Source organism: Petromyzon marinus, chromosome 59, assembly GCF_048934315.1.
Source record: "Petromyzon marinus isolate PM22_M1 ecotype Great Lakes invasive population chromosome 59, UKy_Petmar_22M1.pri1.0, whole genome shotgun sequence".
Classification (NCBI taxonomy): Eukaryota; Metazoa; Chordata; class Hyperoartia; order Petromyzontiformes; family Petromyzontidae; genus Petromyzon; species Petromyzon marinus.
In genome coordinates this window covers 18,336,303-18,348,181 of record NC_133725.1, presented here as the reverse complement: position 1 = coordinate 18,348,181, position 11,879 = coordinate 18,336,303, and the positions used below count along the sequence as shown (strand labels likewise).

The 11,879-nt window shown below is 52.5% G+C and overlaps 1 protein-coding gene across 1 annotated transcript in view; it reads right to left on the bottom strand.

Moving 5' to 3' along the window:
- Window positions 1-684: 684 nt before the first annotated feature.
- Window positions 685-11,879, bottom strand: part of LOC142905815 (dual specificity tyrosine-phosphorylation-regulated kinase 4-like) — a 94,045-nt gene continuing 82,850 nt past the window's right edge. Inside the window, exons 3-7 of the mRNA XM_076052954.1 lie at window positions 7,896-7,977; window positions 7,372-7,544; window positions 6,003-6,063; window positions 5,295-5,412; window positions 685-925 (exon numbers count right to left, since the gene is read on the bottom strand). Coding sequence (XP_075909069.1) covers window positions 685-925; window positions 5,295-5,412; window positions 6,003-6,063; window positions 7,372-7,544; window positions 7,896-7,977 — 675 coding nt within the window. The remainder of the gene's footprint in view (window positions 926-5,294; window positions 5,413-6,002; window positions 6,064-7,371; window positions 7,545-7,895; window positions 7,978-11,879) is intronic.

Genomic DNA, 11,879 nt, shown 5'->3' with positions numbered 1-11,879 from the left:
TCATAGAGACCCACAGAGACTCACAGAGACCCATACTCATAGAGACCCATACCCATAGAGACCCACAGAGACTCACAGAGACCCATACTCATAGAGACCCACAGAGACTCACAGAGACCCATACTCATAGAGACCCACAGAGACTCACAGAGACCCATACTCATAGAGACCAGCAGAGACCCACAGAGACCCATACTCATAGAGACCCATACTCATAGAGACCCACCGAGACTCACAGAGACCCATACTCATAGAGACCCACCGAGACTCACAGAGACCCATACTCATAGAGACCCACAGAGACTCACAGCGACCCATACTCATAGAGACCAGCAGAGACCCATACTCATAGAGACTCACAGAGACTCACAGAGACTCATACTCATAGAGACCAGCAGAGACCCATACACACAGAGACCCATACTCATAGAGACCCACAGAGACTCACAGAGACCCATACTCATGGAGACCCATACTCATAGAGACCCACAGAGACTCACAGAGACCCATACTCATAGAGACCCACAGAAACTCACAGAGACCCATACTCACAGAGACCCATACTTTTAGAGACCCATACACATACAGAGACACACAGAGACCCATACACACAGAGACCCATACACACAGAGACTCATAGAGACTCATAGAGACCCACAGAGACCCATACACACACAGAGAGCCTCACCGTGGCTTCACAGCTCTGGGGAGGGCCCGGCTGGTGGTGGGGAGAGCCCGGCTGGTGGTGGGGAGGGCCCGGCTGGTGGTGGGGAGGGCATGGCTGGTGGTGGGGAGGGCCCGGCTGGTGGTGGGGAGGGCCCGGCTGGTGGTGGGGAGGTCGTCGCTGGGGCTGGCGGTGTCGTCGCTCTGGAGCCAGCCGTGAGCCAGCGCCTGCTCCGGTGTCATGCGGAGTTCCGGATCCCAGCTAGGGTGAGGGGGGGCACGGAGGGGGGTGAGGGGGGGCACGGAGGGGGTTAGGGGGGGCACGGAGGGGGGGGGGAAGGACAAGAAGGGGGGTGAGGCGGGGTGAGGATATGACGTTCGCTAGACGTACGTCACGTTCCGATCTGATCGTGTCTGTACGTGTGTGTCTGTACGTGTGTGTGTGTACGTGTGTGTGTGTACGTGTGTGTCTGTACGTGTGTGTGTGTGTACGTGTGTGTGTGTACGTGTGTGTCTGTACGTGTGTGTGTACGTGTGTGTGTGTACGTGTGTGTGTACGTGTGTATCTGTACGTGTGTGTGTACGTGTGTGTAGGTCCGTCCGGCAAAACAACCCCCTACCTCCTCGTGGTGCCGGACGGGCAACTCTGCCGTGGACAGTGCTGTGGGGGGAGGTCCAATTTCGATTGGCTCCTCCCCTCATGGCATCTGTGTCCACCACAGGGTCTAAACGGGAGCTCTGGACGGGTGCGAGGGGCTGGTAACCCCTCCACCTTCAATTAATTACCACTAAACCGCGAATTAAGTATATAGCTAATAAGCTTGTGCCGGAGGCCCCGGGGGGCCAGGCGTCTATGACGTCTCCTGGCCAAACCCCAATTGGCGGAGCCAGGAGATTGAATATCTACCCTCGGGGCTCCTCCAGAAACAACGAAAAACCACTACGGGTGGCAACGTGGAATGTTCGAACGCTCACTGCGGAGGAGAGGCTGCCACTCCTCTGTCGGGAGCTGGACCGGTACCGCCTGGATCTCTGTGGCATTCAGGAGGTCCGGTGGACCGGTTCTGGCTCCTGCCACCATGATGGGTGGACAGTCCTCTACTCGGGGCAGCAGACTGCCAAACAACAGGATGTGGCTCTTCTGTTGAACAAAAGAACGAAGGGGGCGTGGGAGCGTGGCGGTGAGGTGTGGGAAGCTGTAAGCCCCAGGCTACTTTGGGCTCGCCTTCCCATCAACCGGAGGCGAGGAATGGTGGTCGTGGTTACTTATGCCCCCACCGAAGATGAACATCCGTGAAAGGATGCAGGCAAAGCCAATGAGTCAGATGCCTTCTATGACCTCCTGTCACAGGTGCTGGCTAAAGTGGCCCCTCGGGATAGAGTCATCATGTTGGGTGACTTCAATGGCCGAGTTGGTCATGATGCTGGCACCTGGTCTGGAGTGATTGAAGGGCATGGGCCAGATCAGCTCAATAACAACGGTAGGAGGCTGCTAGATTTTTGTGCAGCCCATGGGCTTGTAATTACCAACACGCTGTTCTGGCATCGGCGCATCCACACAACATCATGGATGCATGCCGGGTCCAAGCAAGAACATCTGCTGGACTACATAGTTACGGACCAGCGGATGCGAGCCCATGTCCTTGACACCAGGATCTACCGTGGAGCTGATCTGCCCTCTGACCATTGACTAGTCATATGTAAGATGCGCCTGCCATTCTTCCACTCCGGTGGTGGGTGTACACCCAGGACCCCATGCCAAACTAAAGTGGCCTGGTCTCAGTTATCTGATGAAAGTTGCAAGCGAGAATTTAATCATCGCTTGCGGCTGGGATTGGCATCGTCCCCGACTCCTCCTGATGTCGAGGGGAAATGGGCGAGGTTTAGGACTGTGACTCATGCAGCTGCAATGGCTGCTTTGGGTACGCGGTCCAGACCTCCCCAGAGACCCTGGCTGACAGAGAAGGTGTTCAGGATGGTTGAGAAAAAACGACAGGCCCACTGTCATCGGCTACAGAATCCCACGTCAGAGAATGAGGAGGCTTACCGCAGCCTTCGCTCGGAGGTTCGGAGAGCCGTGAGGCGCTGCAAGGATGGGTGGTGGTCGCGGGTTGCTGAGGAGATGGAGTCTGTCTCCGTGGCCCGTGATCACAAATCTCTATTTAACTCCATCAAAAAAGTAACCTGCAGCGCCACACCTATTACCATCATTAGGGGAAAAAACGGTGATCTAATCTCCAACCCCCAGGAATAGGTTTGCAGATTTGCTGGGCATTTCTGTGAGGTCCTGGGGGAGGGAAAATCCCTCAGCCAGGAAAACATCGTGGCACAAAGTGAGGATGACCCTGCTGAGGCTGCGGTGCCTCAAATATTGGAAGAAGTCACCCCCTGTGAGTGGCTGGCTGAGGTGCCATCTGTTGAGGAAGTACTGAAGGCGATCCGGAGTCTGAGACCAGGAAAGGCAGCGGGCAGAGATGATCTCCCATGCGAAATGCTGAGGGAGGGTGGCGTTTGTGCACAGACTGCCCTATATGACATCATAACAACAGTCTGGACCACTGGACGGGTTCCGCAGGATTGGAAGGATGCCCTGGTAGTCCCCCTTTTTAAGAAGGGGGACCGCACAGACTGTAACAACTACAGGGGCATCTCACTCCTCAGTGTGCCGGGAAAGGTCCTGGCAAGGATTATTCAGCATCGCCTTGCCAGGCACGCTGAGGAGAGGCTTGCGGAGCCCCAATGTGGTTTCAGGAAAGGGCGGTCCTGCACAGATGCCATATTTTCTGTCCGTCTGCTACAGCAGAGGTGTAGGGAATTCCAACAAGACCTACATCTCTGCTTTATTGACCTGGTCAAGGCCTATGATACCATCAGTAGGCCTGGGCTCTGGGTTGTTCTTCGTGCTTTTGGAGTACCTGACGCTCTGCTCACGATCATTAAGGACCTTCATGATGGTGAGCGGGCCCGGGTAAAACTACGTGGCCGGGAGTCAGAGCCATTACCTGTACACCTTGGGGTGCGACAGGGATGTCCTCTGGCTCCCACATTATTTAACATCTATTTTGACCACATAGTTCGTGAAGCCTTCAATAGCTGTACCGGGGGAATCTCTATATGGTACAGATATAATGGGAGGCTGATCGATGCCCGGGTGCGGTCAAGGGATGGCTCCGTATTGCTCAACCACGTTATGTATGCTGATGATTGGGTAATAGCTGCTCATTCAGAGGAGGAGTTGGAGACGCTGCTGCTGAGACTGGAGCGTACCACTAAGAGGTGGGGCCTTACCATCAGCCCCACCCAAACTAAGCACCTGCCTGGGTATTGTACCATCGGACACTCCACCCCCACAACTCCCAATCGGTGATGGGGCAGTTGTGGAGCGAGTGGAGAGTTTCCCATACCTGGGCAGTGTGCTTATGACCGGCTCCAGTTTAACAGCAGAGGTCTCACTCCGAATCAGTCGAGCGGCAATATCTTTTAATTGGTCGCGTAACGCTGTGTGGAAGCTACCTGGTCTCTCGCTCCGCACTAAGCTTCAGGTCTTCTCGGCCACCGTCATTCCCTCCCTTCTCTACGCTTGCGAAACGTGGACCCCCCTAATTGAACATCTTTGCCGGTTAGAAACATTTAGGCTGGCCTGCCTACGATCCATCTTGGGTTTAACCAGACTGGATTGTGTGAGGAGCTCACAAATCCTTGAAAGATCTGGGCAAGGTCCCATCGGTGAGCTCCTCCGGCGGGCAAGGCTGCGATGGCTGGGTCATGTAGCCCGCATGCCCAGCCACCGCATGCTGAAACAGCTTTTGTTCAGCCGGATTGAGGGGGCTAAACGGGCACGGCACGGGCTAGAGAAGAGATGGAGTGACGTGGTACAGGAGGACGTGGAGCTGAGTGGACTTGCTGATGACTGGTACCAGCGGTGTCAAGATCGGCCTCTGTGCAGGAGGCTCGTGAAGGACGCTACTGGGCAGTTGGAGGCAGTCGCCCTCCAACAACAACAGAGGGCGGAGGAGCGACGCTCACAACAACGAGCGGAGCGCCGGGTGGCTAAAGCACAGCAGGTTGGCACAGTAGGGGGCACAGGTGGTGCATCAGCCAGTCATCTCAGTCAGTCGACCTGTGGCACCTGGGTCTGCCCCGTGACCTCCTGCCAGCGGGCGGGCGTTCGACACTTCACGTGGCCTCAAGGTGCACATGGCCTGGCACAAGCGTCGTGGTGACATCACTGCCACTTAGTGGCGTGTGAGTGTGTGTACGTGTGTGTACGTGTTCGATTCCCGCTCACAGCCAACACCAGTGACTGCGATTATCTGAACAACCGGTCCTGGTCCTCCCCTCGGTCGACTCAGCCTCAAAAGAGTACCTGGTGCGGTGTGTAAACATCTCCAACCCTGAGACAAAGGCGGCCGGGCGTGGTGCTGGCCACCCACCCCCTCTGTGTGTGCCACAGCACCGGCCTTCATAGATGCTGCTACTCGCTACTACTAACAGCACTTGCCCCTACAGTCTGCTAGAGGCTACACGGGGGATTTTGTCTGTGTGTAGGTGCTGCTACTCGCTACTACTAACAGCACTTGCCCCTACAGCCTGCTAGAGGCTACATGGGGGATCTTTGTCTTTGTTCTTACTGTAGGCAGTTTCTGATAAAGTTCACGAGCTGAGCTCCACATCCCCACAGCACGAAATGCAGGGGAATGCTTCCCGGGTGACGCTTCGTGGCCGGGCAGAGAGGATGGCCGAATCGGTCTGCAGGAGAGCGAGAGAGACAGAGAGAGACACAGATAGACAGAGATAGAGAGATAGAGAGAGATGGATAGAGAGACAGGGAGAGAGACAGAGAGAGACAGAGAGATAGAGAGAGAGGCAGAGAGAGACAGAGACACAGAGAGAGACACATAAAGAGATAAAGAGAGAGACAGGGAGAGAGAGACAGACACACGCACAGTGTCACTAACCACCACGTCAACAACATATCAACTCACCCACCCACACCGACTCCCACCCACCCACTTACTCACCTAACTACCTATCCACTCAACCCACCTACCACCCGACCTATCCACCAACTCACCCACCCACCTACCCACCCACCAACCTATCGACCCACCTATCCATACTTGGGTTGCTTATCAACCCCAACCCAGGTCGTAATTGAGTGGGCCCAAACCCCAACCACCACCTCCTCCCTACCGCTCCCCCCAGGCCCCCCCCACCACCACACCACCACCATCGCCACCACCACATCAACAACACACCACACCACGACACCACCACCACTGAACCACCACCAACACAGCACCACCACCACACCACCACCACACCACCCTTCTACTCACCAAAGAAGTGCTCTTTGTTGCGAGATCTCTCCACCATTTCTTTTGGAGGCATGCCCAGGATCTGCACAACCATTTCAAGACAGCGACAAAGAGAGACACGCTTGTTACACGCATTTTACACGCATGTTACACGCGTGTTACACGCATGTTACACGCGTGTTACACAGAGAGACCCATAGAGATTCAGAGACATATAGAAACATAGGGACTCCTAGAGACCCATACATAGATGCATAGAGACCGACAGAGATTCAGAGACTCACATAGAACCATAGGGACTCACAGAAACCCATACAGAGACCCATAGAGACCCATAGACTTACATAGAACAATAGGGACTCACAGAGACCCATACATAGACCCATAGAGACCCATATACTTATATAGAACAATAAGGACTCACAGAGACCCATACAGAGACCCATAGAGACCCATATACTTACATAGAACAATAGGGACTCACAGAGACCCATACAGAGACCCATAGAGACCCATAGACTTACAAAGAACAAAAGGAACTCACAGAGACCCATACAGAGCACCTTGGAGATCTAGAGACTCATATAGAAGGACAGTGACCTACACAGGGACCCAAGCTACAGCTAAACTATTTTTCTTTAACCAGGTAAGGCGCCCACAGAGCTACGTAGCTATTTCTCATCGGCGGTATGGCAGAAAAAGATCTCTATGTGACATTGTCACATTGAGCATTATGGGTGCGTAGGTGGGTAGATAGGTGGGTAGGTTGGTAGGTGGGTGGGTGAGTGGGTAGGTGGGTAGATAGGTTGGTAGGTGGGTGGGTGTGTCGGTAGGTAGGTGGGTTGGTAGGTGGGTGGGTGAGTGGGTCGGTCGGTGGGTTTGGCGAGTCGGTGGGTCACTGGCTGGGTGACTGGCTGGGTAACTGCGTATTTGTCTGGGTGTCTGGCTGGGTGATTGGCTGGGTGACTTACTGGGTGACTGACTGGGTGACTGGTCAGGTGGCTGGCCGGGTGGCTGTGTGTCGGGCTGGGTGACTGGCTGGGTGACTGGCTGGGTGACTGGCTGGGTCACTGGCTGCGTGTCTGGCTGGGTGACTGGCTGGGTAACTGGTCAGGTGACTGGCTGGGTAACTGGCCAGGTGACTGGCTGGGTGACTAGCTGGGTGTCTAGCTGGGTGTCTGACTGGGTGACTGGCTGCGTGACTGGCTGGGTGTCTGACTGGGTGACTGGCTGGGTGTCTGACTGGGTGGCTGGCTGGGTGTCTGGCTGTGTGGCTGGCTGGGTGTCTGGCTGGGTGACTGGCTGGGTGGATGTCTGCGGGGCCGGTCTGGGCCAAGTCTCCCGCTTGAGGTGTCCCCCCCCCTTTCCCCCAAGGAGGCTCCCCGGTCACCTCGATGCAGCATGCCAGGTGGTCGTCGCGGCCGAAGGAGAGGAAGAGGTCCCTGCCGGTGGCCATCTTGGCGACGGTGCAGCCCAGGGACCACGTGTCCGCGGCGCAGGTGACCGGGTAGCCCAGCAGCACCTCGGGCGCCACGTAGACGAGGGTGCCTCCCACGTGCGAGGCTGTGCGGACGACGGCAAGCGACAGCGGCGGTGATGGTGAATGTGGACTGGGTACGTGCGCGTGTGTGGGGGGCGGTGGTGGGTGGGTGGGTGGGAGGAGAAACCCGCACACAGACACCCACACACCCACACACACACACCCACTCACACACCCACACACCCATAACCACACACCCACACACCCACACACCCACACCCACACACCCACACACCCACACACACACACAGACACCCACTACACACACCCACACACCCACACACACAGACACCCACACACACACCCACACACACACCCACACACCCACACACACCCACACACACAAGTGCAGGTGTATGAGGGTCACCACTCACGTGGACGGTCCACAAAGAAGCTGAAGCCAAAGTCGGTGACTCTGGCAACGCGGCTCGCGATGTTTTTCACCAGAATGTTGCCCTGGATGGGGAGCGAGCGGCAGGGAGAGAGAGGATTCACACTCAGCGGGGTCAAGGCGTCGAACACTCTCTAGGACTGTACGTCTATGTACGGTAACTACCTCTACTTATGAACGTTCAGCTTGCGAACTATCAGAGATACGAACCAAACCCAGTCCGTACGCTCCAGTTGCTGCTGTTCAGAACCGAGAGTTCATAAGTTCGATAGATGGCGGTCGTGGCATCTACATCTGCAGAACGTGAAGAACCAGTGGTAATCTACATCTGCTGAATGTGAAGAACCAGTGGCATCTACATCTGCAGAACGTGAATAACCAGTGGCATCTACATCTGCAGAACGTGAAGAACCAGTGGCATCTACATCTACAGAACGTGAAGAACCAGTGGAATCTGCATCTACAGAACGTGAAGGACCAGTGGCATCTACATCTACAGAACGTGAAGAACCAGTGGCATCTACATCTGCAGAACGTGAAGAACCAGTGGAATCTACATCTGCAGACCGTGAAGAACCAGTGGCATCTACATCTGTAGAACGTGAAGAACCAGTGGCATCTACATCTGTAGAACGTGAAGAACCAGTGGCATCTACATCTACAGAACGTGAAGAACCAGTGGCATCTGCGTCTACAGAACGTGAAGGACCAGTGGCATCTACATTTACAGAACGTGAAAAACCAATGGCGTCTAAATCTGCAGAACATGAAGAACCAGTGGCATCTATATCTGTAGAACGTGAAGAACCAGTGGCATCTGTGTCTACAGAACGTGAAGAACCAATGGCGTCTACATCTACAGAACGTGAAGAACCAGTGGCATCTTCTTCTACAGAACGTGAAGGACCAGTGGCATCTACATCTGCAGAACGTGAAGAACCAGTGGCATCTACATCTGTAGAACGTGACGAACCAGTGGCATCTACATCTGCAGAACGTGAAGAACCAGTGGCATCTACATCTACATCTACAGAACGTGGAGAACCAGTGGCATCTACATCTACAGAACGTGAAGAACCAGTGACATCTACATCTAAAGAACGTGAAGAACCAGTGGCATCTACGTCTACAGAATGTGAAGGACCAGTGGCATCTACAGAACGCGAAAAACCAGTGACATCTATATCTCCAGAACGTGAAGAACCAGTGGCATCTACATCTGTAGAACTTGACGAACCAGTGACATCAACATCTACAGAACGTGAAGAACCAGTGGCATATTCGTCTAAAGAATGTGAAGGACCAGTGGCATCTACATCTACAGAACGTGAAGAACCAGTGGCATCTACATCTACAGAAAGTGAAGAACCAGTGGCATCTACGTCTACAGAACGTGAAGGACCAGTGGCATCTGCGTCTACAGAATGTGAAGAACCAGTGGCATCTGCGTCTACAGAATGTGACGAACCAGTGGCTTCTACATCTACAGAATGTGAAGAAGCAGTGGCATCTACATCTGTAGAACGTGATGAACCAGTGGCATCTACATCTACAGAACGTGAAGAACCAGTGGCATCTTCATCTACATAACGTGAAGAACCAATGGCATATACATCTGCAGAACGTGAAGAACCAGTGGCATCTACATCTACAGAACGTAAAGAACCAGTGGCATCTTCGTCTACAGAACATGAAGGACCAGTGGCATCTACATCTGCAGAACGTGAAGAACCAGTGGCATCTACATCTTTAGAACGTGACGAACCAGTGGCATCTACATCTAGAGAACGTGAAGAACCAGTGGCATCTACATCTACAGAACGTGAAGAACTAGTGGCATCTACATATGCAGAACGTAAAGAACCAGAGGCATCTACATCTGTATAACGTGACGAACCAGTGGCATCTACATCTGCAAAACGTGAAGAACCAGTGGTATCTACATCTACAGAACGTGAAGGACCAGTGGCATCTACATCTACAGAGCGTGAAGAACCAGTGGCGTCTACATCTACAGAACGTGAAGAACCAGTGACATCTACATTTAAAGAACGTGAAGAACAAGTGGCATCTACGTCTACAGAATGTGAAGGACTAGTAGCATCTACATCTACAGAACGCGAAAAACCAGTGACATCTATATCTCCAGAACGTGAAGAACCAGTGGCATCTACATCTGTAGAACTTGACGAACCAGTGACATCTACATCTGAAGAACGTGAAGAACCAGTGGCATCTACATCTACAGAATGTGAAGGACCAGTGGCATCTACTTCTACAGAACGCAAAAAACCAGTGACATCTATATCTCTAGAAACGTGAAGAACCAGTGGCATCTACATCTGTAGAACTTGACGAACCAGTGACATCTACATCTACAGAACGTGAAGAACCAGTGGCATATTCGTCTACAGAATGTGAAGGATCAGTGGCATCTACGTCTACAGAACGTGAAAAACCAGTTGCATCTGCGTCTACAGAATGTGAAGAACCAGTGGCATCTGCGTCTACAGAATGTGAAGAACCAGTGGAATCTGCGTCTACAGAATGTAACGAACCAGTGGCATCTACATCTACAGAACGTAAAGAACCAGTGGCATCTTCGTCTACAGAACGTGAAGGACCAGTGGCATCTATATCTGCAGAACGTGAAGAACCAGTGGCATCTACATCTTTAGAACGTGACGAACCAGTGGCATCTACATCTGCAAAACGTGAAGAACCAGTGGTATCTACATCTACAGAACATGAAGGACCAGTGGTATCTACATCTACATAACGTCAAGAACCAGTGGCGTCTACATCTACAAAATGTGAAGAACCAGTGACATCTACATTTAAAGAACGTGAAGAACCAGTGGCATCTACGTCTACAGAATGTGAAGGACCAGTGGCATCTACATCTACAGAACGCGAAAAACCAGTGACATCTAAATCTCCAGAACGTGAAGAACCAGTGGCATCTACATCTGTAGAACTTGACGAACCAGTGACATCTACATCTGCAGAACGTGAAGAACCAATGGCATATTCCTCTACAGAATGTGAAGGACCAGTGGCATCTACATCTACAGAACGTGAAGAACCAGTGGCATCTACATCTACAGAAAGTGAAGAACCAGTGGCATCTACATCTACAGAAAGTGAAGAACCAGTGGCATCTACGTCTACAGAACGTGAAGGACCAGTGGCATCTGCGTCTACAGAATGTGAAGAACCAGTGGCATCTGCGTCTACAGAATGTAACGAACCAGTGGCTTCTACCTCTACAGAATGTGAAGAAGCAGTGGCATCTAAATCTACAGAACGTGAAGAACCAGTGGCATCTACATCTGTAGAACGTGAAGAACCAGTGGCATCTACGTCTACAGAATGTGAAGGACCAGTGACATCTACATCTAAAGAACGTGAAGAACCAGTGGCATCTACGTCTACAGAATGTGAAGGACCAGTGGCATCTACAGAACGCGAAAAACCAGTGACATCTATATCTCCAGAACCTGAAGAACCAGTGGCATCTACATCTGTAGAACTTGACGAACCAGTGACATCAACATCTACAGAACGTGAAGAACCAGTGGCATATTCGTCTAAAGAATGTGAAGGACCAGTGGCATCTACATCTACAGAACGTGAAGAACCAGTGGCATCTACATCTACAGAAAGTGAAGAACCAGTGGCATCTACGTCTACAGAACGTGAAGGACCAGTGGCATCTGCGTCTACAGAATGTGAAGAACCAGTGGCATCTGCGTCTACAGAATGTGACGAACCAGTGGCTTCTACATCTACAGAATGTGAAGAAGCAGTGGCATCTACATCTGTAGAACGTGATGAACCAGTGGCATCTACATCTACAGAACGTGAAGAACCAGTGGCATCTTCATCTACATAACGTGAAGAACCAATGGCATATACATCTGCAGAACGTGAAGAACCAGTGGCATCTACATCTACAGAACGTAAA